The sequence below is a fragment of the Danio rerio genome, chromosome 24, assembly GCF_052040795.2.
Source record: "Danio rerio strain M-AB ecotype USA chromosome 24, GRCz13ab, whole genome shotgun sequence".
NCBI lineage: Eukaryota > Metazoa > Chordata > Actinopteri > Cypriniformes > Danionidae > Danio > Danio rerio.
This window is the reverse complement of record NC_141044.1, coordinates 17,508,146-17,529,047: the sequence shown is the minus strand read 5'-3', so window position 1 is coordinate 17,529,047 and position 20,902 is coordinate 17,508,146. Positions and strand designations below refer to the sequence as shown.

The window sequence follows — 20,902 nt, the reverse complement described above, 5'->3', positions numbered from 1 at the left end:
ATTACTTTTACAGTTTGTTTTTGTTAGATTAAATGTGAAAGCACAAGGCACTTTTTTCAAAAAGTCATAGAAATGTAATCTCAATTCTTAAAGAACAATATAACACCTTGAACCCAATATAACTGCCCCATGAAAGACATCTTTTTATTTTATTTTATAATAAGCCCTGATTGTATAATCTACCATTCTGCTCAAAATATACATTTGGATTCATACCAGTCATTTCAGCATATTACAATGTATTCAGCAAAAATCAAACCAATCCATATTGTCTTGAGAGCAGGATAGAACAAAACATGAGATAATACTGTGTGTGCATGTCAAGGTACAAACTCTGGTCAGAGCTGCAGTCTGAAATGCACTGCGCTGCTTGCATACCATAAACAAACTATTAAGTAATTTTAGAAACATTCAAAAAATATAAGTAATAATGTTCCTAAAAGCATTCAGTTTCATGTAATTTAATGATTGTTTTGCTTCATAAAGCCTCAGTGTATCACCAGGAAACACATATATTCATTTTGTTTTAGCTGTGTACACTGTGTTTCAGTCACCAAAGCATTAAGTTGCATTTATAAATAAAAAAAAATCGGCTAAAACATATGAAGAGCCAAGATACAAAAACTTCTAAACGCCATCTGACATTTCTTTCAAACACAAGCAATTTTTTTCAACCTCCTATGTTTATGTTCAGTTTTATTTTCACTTTAGAAGCAGTAGAAATACCCTATTATTCAACATATATGTAAAATTATTGAACCTACACACAAGAGTCTGAGAAAAATGCTAATTTTAGAAGGAAATTTTAGATGGCATTTAGAGGTTTTTGCATCTGAACTCTTCATGTGTTCTTTAAAGAAAGCCATTTTATCAGTTCTTGCACTACCTATTAATCAAGCCATGGCATTGCTAGCACAGTTCTACTATTTAAGCAACAGGAAGTCTTTAAATCCTGTCATTTACATTTGCTCAGCCTCCAGACCCGATTTATTTTTCTGAGCTTCTGTTAAACACAAAATGATAATAGTCTGAAAGATGTAGGAAACAAGTAGCCATTCTATTTATCCCCCCTATAAAAAGTGCTATACAAATAAACTTGAATACTGTGGAAGTCAGAGGCTACCGTATTCCAATATTCTTTAAAATCAGCTGAAATGTTTGGAACCAATTTAGGGTGGCTAAATGGTTAATACAATTTGGGATTTGGATTAACTATCATTTTAACCTTATACAGTAAATAAGCATCTAGGAAAACCCTTAGGGTGAGCAGATTAAGATCTTACTTTAATTTTGGGGTGAACGATCACTTTAATTTTTTTTTGGTAGTTGAAATATGTCATATTATATGCCCTGGCAGTATGCGACTTATAAGGATTGTTTTTTTATTTTTTATTTAATGTGTTCAAGTTACTAACTGTGCTGTATAGAGATATGGCTTGGTTTAAATGGCAGTGCAAAGCAGTGTCACTGTGAAGGCTGTGGCCTCGTTAGCATGTGACCCCGCTTTGGGATGACAGAGAATTAATTGTAGCAACAAGGTCCCGCCAGATCCAAGTTAAATGTTAATCAGGGGGGCGAAAACGCCGCCAAGTTGCTGCAAAATGCCACAGGGAGTTTTCAGCTGCATGTTAATAAAATGATGTGATTAAAATCACACTGTGTGGGCTAAAAAGGCTGCACTAATTCATTCAAGCAAAGCTATTTATTTATTTTGGTTTTTTTAGGACCATTCGGTTTTCTTTCAGCCACTGTAGTGAAAGACTCTTAGAGGCTAATTTCATCCAGTTCCCAGCTAGTCAGGAGACACACCATTAGATGCTAAAAATAGCAGTGTTTTTTAAGGATTACAGAAAGTTCATAGAGTACAGAAATGATTGTGTGTACATCATTTTTAAACAGTTATAAATGGCTTCTGGAGGACCAGATTTAGATTTACCACATTAAAACAGTACTAGTATTGCATTTCAGACAAATTAATTGTATACCAGTCTTTTGATAAGTGTCTTTTGAGTGTCTAATTTATAATTAATAACTTCCGCTCTCAGCTGACCGATATGTACAAATTTGACTTGTTAATGAATGTGGTTAGGGTTCAGTGTCTATGGAATGAGAACAAAAATTTATTTCACTAGTCTGCCATCTACTGGAAAAATGCAAAGCTGTTGGCCTTAGGTTGAAGTGAGACTCTTTGGAATTAATTTAATTAAAATGTTAATTGTGTGCACATTATGCAAATGAATCGTAATTATTATTATCATTATTATTACTATCGTTATTTTAATTGCTATTATTATTATTATTAGCATTATTATTATTATTAGCATTATTATTAGCATTATTATTAGCATTATTATTAGCATTGTATTCACATATTATTAATCATTTCCTAAAATAACTTTTAAAGTAATTGCAAATGTCCTGTTATGATTTAAAATAAAATAAGGTTATTTTAAATAATAAAGGTTTATTTAGCATTTGACCTTATTCTGTATAGTGTGGTATAACATGGCTGATCAAGAATTTATTATGCATAATATTGCACAGAAATGTTTGTTGACTATCTTTTTATGTAGAAAAAAAAAATACCACACATTAAAAAAAAAATTAATGAAATCTGTAAAACAGGACTGTCCTAATCTAACTTTTCTTCATTTTTTACTGTTGTTTTTCCTGTGTTTTAAAATTTGCTTTTTGTTTTTGAGGTAATAGAAATGTCTGTAAAACAGAGATAATATCCAAAAAATTAAATAAACAGCACTTTTCTTTCTCTCTATTGGTGCAAATGTATAATAAACTCTAACTACATTTCTAAACAGAAAATAATCACACAGCACAACTTCTCCCTGTAAACCTGCTCACATTTAGCAACCAAACATTCATTTAACCGATATTACCGATTCTGTTCTCTCCATTTCACCCCGTTTCTACAAAACATCACCCACTTGTCATTACTACACCTCATTTATGGTTAACCAGATTGGTGTTTTACTACTTCCAAAGACTATATTACCGGATGCATAAAGTGATTTTACTACACTAAAGTACGCCTCAGGGTGGTCTTAAAATAGCTGCGCCTCACAGTTGTTCATCTACCGCAACACAATAAACCACTGAAATATTGGGGCAACATAAGGGGTATTAACCTTCAGGCAAACCTTTAAAAACAGCCTCAGTCATGACAAAAAGCCAATTCATTTGAGCCTACAGAGGCAATGGATTTGGATCAGAGTCACGACAGAATGTGTTGAAAAAAGCAGTTTTCAAGGTTAGCTTGACCTCTGAGGGGGTGGGGGGTATGGGGGGGAAGAGAGTGCTAGGCAATCTTATTACACCACTATCCAGCTTTTTTTTATGTCAGTCTCTTCTGCCAACCATATAACATCGGCATCGCTGATTACTGACCTAAGCGAAACGTTATTTCACTTTTGGAGTTGTGTCAAAATGCCTGCAATAAAGAGCAATGTCATGATTATACGCCTCTCTCGAATGCAATTGTCTCGCGCTAGAAATGCTGAAGCTGCGTAATGACAACATTGTGCTGTATATAATCATTTCCAGATAGTTTTGGTGCCAAATGAACATCGCTAAGCTGTATAAGTCACAGCATGTTTTCATTTTATGATGTCAAAATATTGTTCACGGAGTCACACGCTAAAAATCCATTACATGCTCTTAATGCCCTCGGTGTTATGACGTGATGCATCTTCAAGTCAAGCACTTGAACTGAAATTTTATGGACTATTTAATTTGCATAAACCAATGCCTTGGAGATTTAAAGTGTAACTTAATGCTGTGACAAAAGAACTTAATCTAGCTCTAGGGCAGATAAATGTCTATTGCCTATGAATAATAAAGCAAAATCAAGAATTCTGTCATGTTTAGCGATGAGAAACCAGATGAGTAATGCAAGAACGGCCAAAACTATCCATTATGCAAATCATTTCATTTAGAAATAAGTATAATGGGGAGAAAATGTACAGTTGCTGGAGAAACATCCAAATTAAATTGATTTGGTGACTTTGTTGTTGACATGATCGCGAATCCAAAATGAAAAACTATCAATAAACATGGACTGACGTCACTATATTCTATGACATTTAATATATCAATTTAAAAAAATCCTATGCATTCACTTCAGACTAAATGACAAGGACAGTTAAGTCAAGCAGGGGATCAGTTATGGCTCAATGAAAAAATATGTTTCAGCCTACTTTTTTTTTTTAAAGCAAAAACATTCTGCTACATCCATTTGACTGCAATTTCTATATAAAAAGATTGGCAGTATGATGCCAACAGCTTTTGTTCTTCACTGAAGATATTTACAGGGCTATATTATCGACAACACTACACTAAATAAACATCATGATCAAATCATAGTCATAGTGTAGTTAAAGTCGTAATCATAAAAAAATCGTAATCATAATCGCAATCATTAGAGGTGTGAACCTATACTGGTCTCACGGTTCGGTTACGATTATCATGCCTTCGATTCGCTTCAATTTGATATCTCGGTGCATCACGGTGCATTGACGATACTTTCTATATACAGTGTTATATTTTAGGGGGAGGCTATAACAAGCTGTCTGTATAAACACACAGACACACAGCACCACACTGTCTCTCATTCAAACACATACACAAACACAGACAGCACCAAACAAACAAACACACACACACACACACACTCCTCTCAGCGCGAGCTCTCCCAGCTAAACACATATTGCGAGAGCTTAAACGGAGCAGTGGTCATCATAATGTCGAGCGAAAAAAAAAGAAAGACAGCTGTGAAACATAACCAGCTTTGTCTTTTTGTAGGAAACACACTTTAGATCTTTTTAGGGTAAGAGTTTTTTGAGTTAATGCCGTCTATAACTGAATGTGTGTCAGGAAAATCGAAAACAAAACCAACTGAACCTTTCTGGCGCCCCCCTGGATGTACAGCGCCCTTAGCATATGCCTATGGTGCCTATGCCACGGGCCGGCCCTGAGTTGCCTGAGTGTTGTAAATACTCGCGATCACCTCTCTCGCGACAGAGCGCATAGGAGATAAATGACGTCAGTACATAATAACCAGTTATGATTATTACTGAACCGATACAGAATTGTCCGCGTATGCAAAATATTAAAAATGTCAAACATATCAAATACTCAGGGACATTACTCCTGTAAAAATAATAATTTTAATAATAATAATGATAATAAAAAATATCTTTATCAGGCATCCATTGTTGGTTTTTGGTATCCCTTTATCCACTAATTTTCAAAACAAAAAACGGGCTCCTTGTTATTTTGTTGATGGATTTCGACAAGCAGATTAGAGGCCTTTTAGCTTGAAACTGCTGCTAAACTATGCTGTTTAAAAACAAGGTGTTCCATTTGGTGTCCACATTAAATTAACTCAACAAAAGTGATTTTATATGAAACTATCCTGTATACAATAGTAATTAATTAGTTAGTAAACATCTAATTTTTTGGATCCATGTTTAGTCAAGCAGATTAGGGAGGGAGTTTACAGCCTATTTATCTTAAATGACCATCCATGCCCATCTTGTTTGATCTTATTACATATTCAATTACTTATTTATTTTACTGAAGGTTCTACAGCTGTAGAAATACAGATCATGTCAGGTCAACTTTAAAGGGTTCCCAAAATTCAAGGAATTTCTGAAATATCACAGAATTTTAAAAGGTATATTACAGACATTGAAAGTCAGAGAATTGTTGTTTAAGTCATGGAATATCAGAGAATTTTTTATTTATTTATTTATTTATTTTTATTTTTTTGCCATTTCATTTAATTTATGAAAATGTACTATACATTCTCTTTAACCTTTTTAGCACTATGTTCCATGTGTTTTGCCTATAATCTTGTGGTCCCTGAAGCTTACTGAGTTCTGATGCTTACAATGATTATCAGAACAAAACCTGGTATAAACTGTTGCTAAAAAGTTACCAAGCTTATTACAATACATACACACACACACACACACACACACACACACACACACACACACACACACACACACACACACACACACACACACACATATATTTATATATATATATCCTAGAATAGGTAGAATAGGTATCATAATAACTGAACAAAATTTAAAATAGCTAAATATGTACCGAGTCAAAAATAGTTTTAGCCTCCACAACAGGTATTAAGTCATATATTACTTCTAACATCTCAAAATCATTAATGTTTTATTAATGTTATAGACTGGATAGATCAACCTGGCCATCAAATTAGATGAAACAATTCAATCTAACTTTTAGTCCAGCTTTGTTTTATGCTTAAGACGACATGACAACTTGCGATAAAAAAAATAAATAAATAAAATATTATGCTGTTTGTCTGTCCATTGCTCATAATAGGTTATAGAAATTCAGCTTTTTATCAAGGAAAAGTCCGGAAATTGGACTTTTGGCTAAGAGTGGGAAAACCTGACTTTATTTTTTGTTATATACAACTTATAAGTAAATTGGGACATGGCAATCCCTCATCTCTGTGACAGATTGACCTGTGATTAAAACATAATGCTATGTGAAAATGTGGATTTAAGTGTCTAATACATTAAAAAGTCTTCAGTAATCTCTCCCAAAGTGCTTATTCACTTTGGCAACAGAAATGTAAATCACTAGATTAACCACAAAATACTGTTCCTTATACTCCATCTGCTTCAGCCTCATCTCCACCCTCCCCTCTGAGTCTTGGTAGAGGATGGAAAAACTTGCACCATCAAAACCATATGATACCGTGTCCTGATTGACTTTCGTAATGACAACAGGAGCGCTGACACACCAAAAAGGCTGTTTGGCTTCGTCCCATACAGTGAGGCTGATCATGCAGCAGTCCTGGAGATGAGAAATAGTCGATCAAATATTAATAAAAAAATTTACCTAAGTGGTGAAATAAAGTCATCAAAGAGTTGTGATGTACCTTGATAAATCCATGTAAAGCCTCAGTTTTCCAAGGCAAGCTGACATCACTAAGCAGATGAGCACTTGGGCATCTGTTATTTTCACCAATCAGTTTCAATGGAAGAAAACCACCAGAAATATGGTCTGGACAGAAAACAAGGAGGTATTATGAAAATACCGAAAAATTACCAAAAATATTAGAGAGATAACTGAGTACGGCCATTTCAAAAAGGAATGTTTTTATCCATTTCTCAGTGAATAAAAGTAATATATGTTGGTGCGTTCGAAAAAAACAGATTTATTAAACAGATGTATTTGTCTTAAAAATATTTATTCACCAAACATCTTTAGAAATAGAAAGATAATACATTTAAATTCAAGTGAAGTATTGCTGATTTAAACTAAATTTGATATATTTCTTGATTGTCTTTATTTGTCGTAAATTTCCATTTAATATTTTTTTTTTCTAAAATAAAAATTTGGATGTACTTACTTTTTGGACAATTATTTTAAATTATTTTGTTAGATAAGCTTCAGATTTGGCTCGCTACTAACTAAACTAAAATATATGCATAAATATAATATTTTATAGCCTCTTATAGAAAACAATAATTAAAAAGAGAGATCTGTAAAGAGGAGGGCAGCACGGTGGTGCAGTGGGTAGCACAATCACCAACAAGAAGGTCACAAAGGTTCGAGCCCCAGCTGGGTCAGATGGTGTTCACGTGGGTTTCCTGCAGGTGCTCACGTTTCCCCCACAAGTCCAAAAACATGTGGTATAGGTGAATTGGGCAAGCTAAATTGTAGTAGTGTATGTGTGTGAATGAGAGTGTATGGATGTTTCCCTGTGATAGGTTGCAGCTGGAAGAGCATCCACTGCGTAAAACATGTTGGATAAATTGGTGGTTTATTCTACTGTGGCGACCCCACATAAATAAAGGGACTAAGCCGAAAAGAAAATGAAAGGATGAATCTGTGAGGGTTGTACTCATATATTCTCAGCATTGTACATATACTGTACAGTGAATTCAGGGCTTCAAAATAATAGTTGTTTGGAACAAGCAGGCAAGTGATTTTACTTGCCCAACTAGACAAGCAAGCCTGATTAAAATGGTGATTAATGCAGATTAACTACTGGCGGTTTCTAAATTGTCCATTTTTAATCCATCCAATAGCACATTACCTAAAAACAAATTTATACCTGGTTTATATTAGTTTGTGTTTTATTGGCCATTTAAATTTAAGTATTACTATGTTTGTACTTTTATTATATATTATTATAAAATAGTAAATTATTTGGTAATACTGAAAATATATAAAATATCAATGCAATTTGAAATGATTGCTTTCTATTTTAGAAATATTAAAAAAAAAATGATAATATTTACTTATTTGTTCATACATTCCTGTGATGACAGTTGGTTGATCAAAAACATTTCTGATTATTTTTTATGTTTACTTTATGCTTAATTTTAAATTATTTGATTATTTAAAGAGATATTTCAAAGTAAACATTTTTTTTAACATTAAGTCACCCTTTATTGGTCACAGACTTGTTTCAGCTTCTTTCTTTTTTGAATACAAAAAATATATATTTTAATAGAATGTTGGAAATCAGTAACCACTGACATCCATATTTTCTTTTTTACTATGATTGTCAATAGATTCAAAAATAAATAGAACCACTTGAGGGTGAGTAAATAAGATAAAACTAATACATTTATTCTAAGAAATGTATTAATGTGGGGGGTATTTGATGAGACCACATTCAGATCACTAATGATACCACAGTGCTTTCATACATTTAATAAAATTTAAATAATACCATTTTACATTCAGATGCCAATACATGTAACTACACTTCAAGGGTATAAACAGCTGAATTTTGCTAACTTGAAGACACTAATGATGCATTTTTGAGAATCTAGTGCCATCTACTGTTGAGTATCAAGCACCATCGGCTGTTAAGGTATCTTAGCAAAAAAAAAATAATAATAATAATAATGTAGCTATGGCCTATGGTTTAAGCATGTGTTTATATAAGATTTCCTATAAATCTAATCCTGTATTTACCTCTCCTGCAGAAGAGTTGTGAAAAGCGGTCAGACATGAGGACTCTGGCTGTGTTGTGTAGTTCAATGTAAGCAGTGTATCCATGAAGACCAAACTCTGAATCCACGTCATCAAACAAAGCCCTGACTCTGGCTTCTCTATGTGAACTGTAAAGCAGAGAAAGAGATTGTTGACTACAAATCAGTCAATTTACTTATTTGACACCAAGAAGCATAGTGAAGTATGGCAGCAAAAAAGACAGCTTAACAGCTGATGAGTCAGAGCTTGGCACAGTTTTCAACTGTACCAGAAGATGGAGTTATTAGACCATAAAATTACACTGACAGCACTGCTTATCTGACATTTAGGCTCTGAGTTACATAAAAAAAAAATAAATAAATACAGAGAGAAAGAACAGATAAGGTGAACCGCAGTTGTTAAAAAAAAAAACAAAAAAAAAAACTATAAAATAAATTATAAATTGTTTATGCTTTTGACATTCATATGGGAAGAAAGAGGTTCAAAATATATTATGTTGTGTTCAACAGAAGAAATAACCCTGGCAGATTTGGAACAAGTGAAGGGTGAGTAAATTTTTCTTTTCTAATATTAATTTCAGGGTTACCAAACCTTTTAAATATGGCTAAAGAAAAAAATTGTCTTAATTTTTTTTTTTATATATATATATATATATATATATATATATACTAGAGGACATACAAGACAAGAGAAAATATAAGAATACCTAATGGATGAGTGAAGACTTCTTTGCACAAGTAAGTGATTGTGCAAGTTCACAATGACAAAAGCAATTTGCAATTGGTCCTGTACAGAAACACAAGGAACTGTTATTATAGTTATTATATCATAACTCAAAATCAAAGTTAATTTCAAAAATCAAATCACACAATGAAACTATGTCTTGACAAAATAAAAGCAAATCATATCAATTGAAATACTTTATAAATATTGGCAAAAAGTTTTAAAATATAAACAAGCTTAATAAATCTGAAATGCTTTATATATTACAACCTTTATATAAAATGTGCATATTAGTGGTTATATTTAAACAAAAGTTTGATATTCTCAATTCATATAAATTATAAATAACAAATAAGTAAATTGAAGTAAAATAGGGAAAAATTCTATATAAAATGTATTTATTTATCTATCTTCACTTCATTGCACTACCAATACAGAAATATGCATACTGCATGTTTATACAGATATTTTTGGGGAAAATATTTTATGAAAAACGTTTACAATTGTGTATATTTGAAGTAGAAAAAAATATATATTTGTTTTGCTTTTTAAAGTATTTTAGTCACGCATAATCAAAACAGACATAAATAAAACACACACACACACACACACACACACACACACACACACACACACACACACACACACACACACACACACACACACACACACACACACACACACACACACACACACACACACACACACACACACAAAAACGCCACCAAAAAGGTAAATAAGACATACTGCAACAAATAAAACAAATACATATTCAGTAGTTCACACTTAGCTGATGATTGAAAACAAGCATGTTTGACATGCTATCCCAGGAGAGAGCCCTGAGTTCAGAAGTTCCTTGAGCTCGGGACTCACTATCATTTCGCCGGGAGAGGGGGGAATCTGAGCTCAGGTGGGTCTCGAGAGAACCCACAAATTCATGCATTCGTCTTATTCCTTGATTATAGGAGTTGCCATGGAGGAATAAACTGCCATTGAATGCCTAGTACTGAAATTCCCTTAGCCTTTGGTTTATTCAATTCATTTATAACGCATGTCTAAGTACAACGGGGCTAACCACTAAGCCACGTGCCATCCTATCCTGGATTAATCTAGAAAAGAGTGGAGAAGTAGGGATAGATTGGAGGATTCTTCAAGACAAAGATGACTAAGGTAAGAAATTCTGGCTATTTATTATGTGTTTGGATTTTTCTGATTGGTAAATCATGTGACAACTAATGTGGGAAAAGCCGTTATCAACCATAACCCTGTGAAGTTAGTTTATAAATAAACATAAAATATCACATAAAATTTTTTCCCAAAAAACAAAATCAAACAAATGCTGTTTTTTTTTTTTTTAATACCTTCCAGAGTCCAAAAGTTATGCCTTGTCCAACATACACCATCTTGATAACCTTGTCCGAAACAAACAGCTCACTGCATTCACCTTGAACCTTTACCATGGCCATAACAGATTTCCATCCCGGCCTGAAAGACATAAAACTGAATCAATTACATCAGACCAACTCATGAAGGCAGAAGTAAAGTTTTAAAGCAGGCAACTACCACACACCTGTAGGCAGCAGGACAATCGAGGGGCACCAGCGCCACACCGTGAAGCTCAACAGAGGTGATGTGGTTGAAGGGAGGCCAGTTGACAGCGCCCCAAAACACAAACCCAGCCGTGCTGCTGAAGGAGGCATGAGACTGCTCAAAGGTGCTGCGCCGTCCTCTCCCATCAGTCACTGTGATCTGCCATGAAACGCACAGACTCCTGCCAGACACACATGACACAAAGCCCATCTGACACCTCCACATTCAGATTAGTTAAGGCCAGAGCCTTTTTGAGGAGAAAGACCAAGTGGGGAGCGCGATGATAAAACGTCAACGTACAAAAATGAATAAGATAAGAGTTTAGGCAAGTGGGAGTAATGTTTGAATTATATAGTAATATTTTGCAATGATACCTTTATGATGTAGATTCTGTAAACAAGAATGAATCAATCAATCAATTAATGAATCAATCAAATCAAAATATTTTTTTTTACTATATGCCCTTTTAACTAATTTATTATCAATTATATTTGATTATCTTGTAAAGAAATATACTTTAAATAGGCCTGTCATCAATATATCGACTTATCGTGCAATATTTGTAGATGACCTCAATGATTTTTGCCATTGCAATATTAATTTACAAGTTAAAGCCATTTTACAATGACATTTATGTTCTACCTCACTGGTGTCACAGTTTATAATTGGACATTTTCCAAATAGGACATGTAACCCTCTACCACATGGTGTTGCCATATGACTGACAACATGATATTTATGTTCATTTCCCTGCCACTGTTTCTTTAAGACCAACATCCAGCTTTTTTGTTGGAAAGAAAAAACCTTAGTGTAGCCAATGATGTGCTTTGGTTAAGTCACATGACATGACATGTTTTTATGGTGTGAATTCTGATAGGCTGCCGTTTATTGTGAGTAGTTGCTAAATGCAAAATAAAATGTCAGTAAAAACAAAGGATCAACTTATGTCAGATCCACAAAAAAAATCTGAAACATCACCTCCAATAAGTTATGATGACATATTCACAATTTATTTATTTTTTTTAGCAATTTATTTTTTGTAATTCAATTAATTGTGTGTGTTGCCAAATGGCAACACTGTGGAATTGTGGAACGTGCAGCACTGCAATGGGTTAGCCAGCTAGCAAAGTCAGCTGTGATGTTTTAAGTTGTAACAATAGCAACATGAATGATAGTAATATAATGTTGATTACTTGTATGTTAATGGCATTTGAATTATGGATAAAATCAAATTTTAATGGCGATACTACTTCTGAATAGATAAGAATACAGGGAACAGAGTATTAGCGAGCACCACCATGTTCTATGCTAAGTAAAAAAGAAAAGGACAGAACTGGCTCTTCTTGCAGATGAAAGTGAGGATGAGATGAGATTTAGTGACCATGAGAATGATGCAGATTGGACATTTGATAAGAGCAGTGATGGTGACAGTTCAAGTTAGCTGAGAGGCGTATACTGTAAGACAGGCGTATATAATATAATATATAAACATTATTAGCTAGGAGCTACATTATTCTGATGAATCTGGAAATACTAGACTTGTTATTTATTTGTTATAATATTTACTGGGAAAATATATTATTATTCACTGTCTGTTATTTACATGATAATACAATACTATGCTTGTTTTCAATAATTTTCAGCAAAAAAGAATGGAATAAATGAAAGTGGTTACATTCATTTTGCCATGGCGAGGCGCCACACCAAAATTCATCTTGCCACAGCTACATTACAGCCTCTCATTCAACATTCAGTCATTTTTTTATTAATTTTTTTATTATTATTTTTTTATAGCAGGTTAAAATCGCATCAAAATGCATTAAAAAGTAAGTGCATTATAACTGCACAAACTTTTCTGTAAACGTAGTAGTGCTGTGCGTTATTTGTTTAATCCTTTAAGGTGACATACTGACTGACTGGTGTGTGATGCGTGAGGCCAGCTAACACGACGTAGCTTTCAGTTAAGATGAACACAGTTTACATAATTATAATTTATTTATAGATAAAGGTCTGTGGTTCTGCATACAATTACTCTATCTTGGAGATTATTGCCGTTTCACTTTACTTCAGGACGCATTAATGCCGCTCGGTAGGTCTATTGGAGAAATTCATAAATATTCCTAGCAAATCTTATAAATGTTGGAGACATACTTGTTACATAAACGCATTAAATCCCACTTCTGCAGTGTTTATTTGAGAGCGCACAAGAAGATCTGCGCTTGAGCAGCGTATATTTGATTGCGTGCAAAATGTTTTGTGCACGAGCAGACGAAAATGGCACACAAGCAAAGATATTTGTGTGCTTGATTATATAAATGCGATCTCGACTTGTAATACTGTACTCACGACATTTCTCCATTTGTCATTGAAATAACGCCATAGGTAGCTGGTAGATTTGTGTAAAAGACCTGACGCCGCAGCTGGAAAAAAATTCTAGAGGAAACATTGATCAGTTGCTGGAAAGAATAAATAAGGTGTCATTTATAAGTTATGTGTTAAAGGTTATACTGCAACACCAATTAAATCAAAACAAACAACGAAATTATTCATTATAAGAAAAGTTCCACATTTTAAATTTCTAAGTTAGTTCCACTATTGGATGTTGTTGCCATATGGCAACATTTCATAAAGTACCTTAAAGAGTACCTTTTTCTTTTACAGAACTTCAAGTTAAGCCATTCTAAGAAAAGAAAAACGGTATTTTTTATAGATCTATCATAATGCATGCAGTAGAGGGTTTTTAATAGTACATATAATAGGACATTTACTCTTTAACATCAAATTATAGAATCTAAATAACCTTAAGAAGGATAAGTGTTTGTGGCTATTTTTATCATTATGCTGTTATATAATCATTACATAATTTGTGGCATAAAATGATCTCAAAATGACAATAATATCGCTTATCACAACAATTTCTGTGACAATATATCGCACAACAAAATTCCTTACCATGACAGTCCTAACTTTCATGTGAATTAACTTCAAATAATAACCCTGCAAAAAAATAAATGCATGGACATTGCTGCAATGAAATGCTGGAATATCCAGACAGGAAAAAAAAAACATTGTTCTTAGACACTTAATTCTGAATAAAGTTTATTTATTTAGTTTTTTTATTATTTATTTATTTTTTTGTTAAAGCTTTAAGCTTAGAGTAATATAATGCTTGAAATAAAGTTAAAGAGATTGCTGACTCTAAAATGAAAAATAACTTATCATTTACTCACCATCAAGTGATTCCAAATCTTTTATAAGTTTAATTTGCTTTTCAACACAAAATAAGATATTTTGAAGAATGCTGTTCCTGACACCCATCAAATTCCATAGTAGGGGAAAAAAAATTAAGGATGGTCAATGGTTACAGGTTTTCAGCTTTCTTCAAAATATTAATATGTTCAATAAACAAAAGAAAGTCACAGGTTTGGAACAAGTAAATGCAGAGTAAATGATGACATAAATTTCATTTTCGAGTGACCAATCCCTTTAATATGCAAGATAATAAATAGATAAAAACATCCTTACATAGTTAGACCAGTGTGACCAATGAAAAAGAGTGAGTGAGTGAGTGAGTGAGTTTAACTTGTATTTAGTATGTTCAGTTTAACTAGAAAACAAACCAAATGCATTTAACAAAGGTTGAAGAATAAAGGGTTTCCTTTTTTCCCTCCGTTTCATACCTAAACAGTACTAAAATACAGAGTGAACAATAATTTATTAATTCATAATTTATTATCTGTGCAGCTACTGTTATTAACCCCACTGCTCTGATTAAGAGCAGTGAAGTGCATGCTTTGCTAAGACTCAAGCTATAAAGGTTATGTTCAAATTAATTCAGAAAGAAGCTGGGCATTAGTATGGGGAAATACCTAATTTGATGCATCTTGTGCAGGCAGTGGCACCATATGATATCAATTAAAGCTGTAAGCCGAGCTACAAGCAGACTCCCATAGAGATTAATAGCTGTTGTTTGTGTCTGAAAGTCAGTGGAGATGATTATTACCGAAGTAAATCTCATCCTCAGGTGTCTTTGTAACTGGGGAACCTATGGGGATTTGTCTGGGCAAGAGGTAGGGGCCAAGCAATTTATTTCTACAATTCACCCAGCCTTCTGAGGGGACCACAATTATTTTCATTCGCCCTGTATGCCACACGCTCTTTGAGTCGAAAAATTGAGTGGCCCGGCAGCTCTAATCAGAGGTTAAGACAACAGCACGCCGCGGCCTGCAGATCATCAAGCATGTTTCCGTATCTCATCGCCCAGGAGCACAGAGCAAATCTAAGACGCTGACTCTCACACTCACCTTTAATAAGCCTAGACACTGCAGGAGGGAAAAACACACCCTGGCATATATTTGACAGAGAATATGCCATCTTCAACAGATCAAATGGGTCACAACAAAGATGTTATTTTGACTACAAAGTCTTCTTGTGCATTACTGAATGTACGAGTGTAGTAAAGGAGAGAGAAAAAAAAGATGGTAGTTTGCTCATGTTTATATGAAGACACATATTCCCAAAATAATACAATCAAAAAAATTCAAAACTACTTATTTAAATCAGCAAACAAAATTTTGCGACAACATAGTTGCTTTATTTTTATTTCACTTTATTTTTTAAAAACTAATAAAGTTAACTTAATTTCTTCATGTTGTCCCAACACAAATAAATTATGTAAAACCCAGCATTTATTTACAGTTAACCAAGTGCCAGATAAGAATGAAAGGTGGTTTCATGACTGACGAGTACATGAAACAATGTCAATAATGTTCAGTGATGTAAAGAGAACTAAAAAAGCATTCTTAAATAAAGGTATCATTACTTGACAATGAATGCAGTGCAAGTAGACCAAAATAATTTGTGAGCAATTCCATGCAAATGTCAACCATGCCATGAAAAAAAAAAAATCACCAACGTTTTCACCAAAATATGGAACTAATTTCTAAGTTTCTGTAATCAAGTATTTTACAGTACTTAAGAAATACTTAAAAACATATCTATCAATGTTTGCAAACTATTATATTTGATTTACCAAAGTCCTATCAGTGGCAATTTCACATCTGTCACATCCATAACGAAGAGATATCACATCTATAACAACAGTTTTTCCTTATAAATGCAAAAATATCTCTTATCTCATCTTCTAGCAATCTCTCATCTTTTTGTTTATTAATATTTCTCTTGGGTTGTGCAGTTTAATTCACAGAATTTCTGTTTTGGTCACATCCATAGCGTATGTTTATTTTCCTCATTTAAAGTACAAAACATGTTTAAAGATTAATATTTTTCTGAACCTGTGGTCAGTTGTTCTAGAAAATATGCACAGAAGTTTCAATATAATGTTAACATATACTTTTCTATATAAATTTATATTTCGAGTTTTTCTGCAAACGTCACGTCCATAACGCTGGATATTCCTCTTGTTCTAAATACTACTCAAAGTATGAGTAAAAAGTAGCCCTTCTAAAAATACTCAAGATGTATTACTTAAGATTATTACATTACACTGTGGAAATTACTCCTTCTAATACCACACCAACTAATAAGTGGCTATTTGTTTTAAGGGTTTTTCTATGTGTCACCTAAATCATCTGCCATTCATGGCCTATAAATTATAAAATGTGAAATGTATTAAAAGTGAGAACACGTTACATGTAAATAGGCTGACAGAAAGCAGGTTGATGTGTTTACATGTGGAGCTGAAATATATTTGTGATGACATTCACTGGCTACAATTTATATTTAAATGTATTTATTAAGTATATTTATTATTTACAACAATATTTTTGTATTTTTACCCCTTAAATTATTAAGTTAGACATTCTGTTCAGATTTATTTTTTGTTCCTATTTAAAGATATATATATATATATATATATATATATATATATATATATATATATATATATATATATATATATATAGGTAAATAAGCTTATGTTTAAGGGTCCAATAGATTGGAAAATAATATACTTGCAAACATTTGATCAATTGCATCATTTAAGGTGTTTAAGCAAACTTTGCTGTCATATTTGACTTTGAACTGTACTTGTTTTTTCCTGAGGATGATGTTGTTTACGTGGTGATTTGACTCACAGATCTGTACATTTTTGCACTATGTATATATTACTTCCTAATCTGTTAATGTTTTGTTTGGTTGATGGTTTATGGAAGTTATATAATTTGTGTTTTATTTTGTGTATTCTATGCGATTGTGATATATTGTGGGACCCCTTAAAAACACCAAGGGGTTAATCCTAATGAATCAATAAATGGAAATATACAAACACTTATGCAGTTTAACCCTGACTAACAAGCAACGAGTGTCGATATTCAGATATAAATATATTACATTTTCCCTAATATCTGAATATTTGTAATGTTACACAACTGCTATATTGTTCTAAGGATCCATGAGAATGCAATATGAATTTTATGGTTTAGAGTAATTATCTAATCGCAAAGACTACATTGTAATTGCACAGCACTGTGCTCTTGATATGAGCAGACCATGATAACAGAGATTTCAGTATGTCAGAAATTTGGTTCAAGGTAAATAATAAATGCTGTAAGTTTGAGTTGATATTAAAGTGTACTTAAAAGCACCAAGGTTTGTAATGACTGAGCATGGCTTTTTCAAATTATAAAAAAAAAAAAAAACTACTGAGATATTCGTTCCAATTGACCCCGTCAACTTTGTAGAGAGAGGTTCAAATTTCATTGACTGATGGCAGCAATGTTTTTAAGATATGTTAATGTTCTTATTAATACGTTTATTTGTTTTTGTGTGTGTGGTTTGTCTGTCTTGCTGTAGCACTCCCAAAGTCAGTTACATAATTTGAGTGTGACATTTTTTTTTTTTTTAAATATACAAAACATTATGGAGTGGGTCACTTTTGCTAAAAAAAAATTATATGTAAACACCCACTTATAGCTTTTTCACATCCCATCACTACTGTGAGTCAAAACATCAACTAATTTTTGATATTCTGACTCCAGAGAATCTCTCTGCAACTGTTTGACAATCTTAGAACTACTTAATAAAAATAGTGGAAAAAAATTAATAAAGTGAATTCTGTCAAAGCAAAAAAAGAAAGTCTGTGATAGCCATTGAGTCTACAAATTGAGCCAATGACAAAAGGTTCAGAAAAAGGTCTCAGTTTCATTATGTTTTCTTAAAATTAAATAAAATTGATCACCATAATGTAATATACATCTTAAAATCATTGTTTCTTTAAAGTCCTATCATTTAAAATGAACATTTGTAAATAATCATCAAATAAACAAAACCAAAAAAAAAAATCTCAAACCTTAGAACTTCCTCTGTATGACACGGTAGTCCTGAATAGGGGTTGATGCGCTGAAGTTTTTTGCTCCACTTGTTCGTATTCAATCCTGTGATTTCTTTGAAGAAAGCATTTCTCCAGTATCCCTTTGGCTTCTCCTGTACAACTTCAACACTATGTCGACCATGTGTCGCCTGGACTTTTTGGCAGCCTTGCTTCTTTTTGATGAGTTCACGGGTATAAAACTGATACCACAGAGCACTGCAGGGATATTAGGACAAGTTAAATGTGGTTTTGAAAGATCTATGAACTTTGAAATACACAGAAAGCATGAAGATGCAGCTTTTACATCAACATTGTCTGTTTATTTGTATATTATGTTGTGTTCTATTCTATAAATGTTGTTTTTTTTATCTCATGGACTAGATCAACTAGTTTTACCACTTACATATTATTGCTATTTTGTTGATTATGATAATTTATCTCTGTTGTCTTGAGTCTTCATGCATTACCAAATAGTGTCAATTAAAAAAATAAAAAAAACTTTTTCTCTTTTTAACACTTATTTTACCATCAAATCTAGACGTTCTAATCTCTTTTCTAAAACTTCCTCTGGTCCTCTAACATTATCTTTATTTTATCTTTTTTTGCATAATATATATTTTAATTAAAAAAACTTTTTTTTTCCATAATATATCATTTTCTTTGATCTTTATAAATGAGACAAAATATCCCTCTAGTATTTTCTACTCTATTTGTTTCCCTGAAAAAGCAATCACATGGTCTAGCTATAAAACTATAGACAATTTGTACTCAGCATTAGATTAACAAGAAATTATTTACAAGCTTTAAAATATATTTAGCAGACTTATGATAGCTTCTTTATACTGCTTCTCTCTGATGATTTGAATTGCTTCTTTTATCCTCACTTGTAAGTCACTTTGGATAAAAGCGTCTGACAAATGAGTAAATGTAGCCTAAATGTTCACTTAGATTTTGTTTTTCTGTTGGTTTGATTACTGCTATGGTTCTCATTCGTTAGTCTCTGTGAAAAAAAATGCATCTACCAAATGTAATGTAAACTCACTTGCTGTTGGATAGATCATGGAAGAGCTTGTTGACAAAACTAATGCAGAAAAGAGAACCAGCATCCAAGTATAACAGAATCTTGAGAATGATCTCTGGTGGCATCCTATTTGAAGTCAAATAACATAAAACATTAGACAGACAGACAAATAGACAGATAGTAATATGTATATATAATAAATAAAACAAAATGAATATGATTCAAGCAGGAGATTCACCTGTCCAGGGAGTTTCTATTATGTTTTCCTGTACATTTAGATGTCTTTTTGTAGACTGGAAAGTGTTGTGAAGCCGTAGGCCTGTGTCTGCTGAATAAAAAAATCAAAAGATCATGACATCATTCAAACCATTTTCGCTAGCTTTGTTGTAACGTTACAGAAGCATATGTGCAAACACACAACCTGGACATGGCTTTTGGTTTAATAACTAAGGGCTTCCCAACATCTTCCCTGCGGGTCTTCACGGATAGCGAGGACATAATTTGTATCTCTTGTGAAACGTGTTTAAGTGCCTCTTAATTTGTTATGTGTTCGGTCTGGCTCTCGCTGTCAAGGTAACCAGTGAAGAGCGCGAGTGTCCGAGGTGCCAGGCACTTTAATCGCGCGACACATCTTACCGCGTCTGCTCTGTTTTAATGAGTACAGTCTGTAACACTAAGCAGCGCAATGTCCAGTACAGCATATAGTTATATAATAGCATGCCATTCCAATGAAAACACAACAAAAGCGCTGTTGCTACAACTTTCTTCTACCGTCAGGTGTTGTGAGTAACTATTTGGAGAAATACTGCCCTCAGCAGACCCGGAGCAGAAAAGAAGTTACACAAACACCCTGAAATCTATATGCGAGTGTAGTAGCTTGGTGCAATTTGAACAGGTTTTTTTCTTTTAGTTGCGATAATTTAAATCAGTAAAACATAATAACTTTAATTAAGCAAAACAATTACAAAACGTAATTTTCTTAAATATTAATAGTTGTGAAATATAAGCTATGTTGGCATTAAAAAAATAATAAAATATATATTACAAGATGAATGAACAAATGAACAAGATGTGCCACAAAACTTGACGAGTAATAATCAAGCAAAAACATTCACGCATACATCCAGATATTCAAAAAAGTATATGTTAAGTGGTTATTGGCATCGGCTCTTTTATCTACACAACAACTTACTAAAATGATTTTTTTTTTTTTGCTAAATAAC

General features: G+C 33.0%; 1 protein-coding gene across 4 annotated transcripts; it reads right to left on the bottom strand.

Annotated features, from left to right (window-relative positions):
• Window positions 1-6,190: 6,190 nt before the first annotated feature.
• fbxo15 (F-box protein 15) lies at window positions 6,191-20,467 on the bottom strand. 4 transcript variants are annotated; one of them, XM_087309374.1, is made up of 10 exons: window positions 20,101-20,467; window positions 19,918-20,007; window positions 19,701-19,805; window positions 18,638-18,874; window positions 11,309-11,509; window positions 11,100-11,223; window positions 9,722-9,801; window positions 8,998-9,143; window positions 6,944-7,068; window positions 6,191-6,858 (listed from the first exon to the last, which is right to left on the bottom strand). In XM_087309374.1, the coding sequence occupies exons 1-10, from the start codon at window positions 20,175-20,177 to the stop codon at window positions 6,589-6,591; spliced, it is 1,455 nt and encodes a 484-aa protein (XP_087165500.1). In that variant the 5' UTR covers window positions 20,178-20,467; the 3' UTR covers window positions 6,191-6,588. The 4 variants fall into 4 exon arrangements, 2 of the variants coding, with proteins under 2 accessions (XP_087165500.1, XP_087165501.1); XM_087309375.1 differs by having other exon boundaries at window positions 19,918-20,004; XR_015524857.1 differs by lacking the exon at window positions 9,722-9,801.
• Window positions 20,468-20,902: the final 435 nt, after the last annotated feature.

Coding starts and splice junctions, on each gene's coding strand:
- fbxo15 (XM_087309374.1), bottom strand. CDS start 20,177: ATGTCCTCGCTATCCGTGAAGACCCGCAGGGAAGATGTTGGGAAGCCC. Junction 20,008..20,100: donor AAACCAAAAGCCATGTCCAG/GTTGTGTGTTTG, acceptor TTTTTTATTCAG/CAGACACAGGCCTACGGCTT. Junction 19,806..19,917: donor AATAGAAACTCCCTGGACAG/GTGAATCTCCTG, acceptor GACTTCAAATAG/GATGCCACCAGAGATCATTC.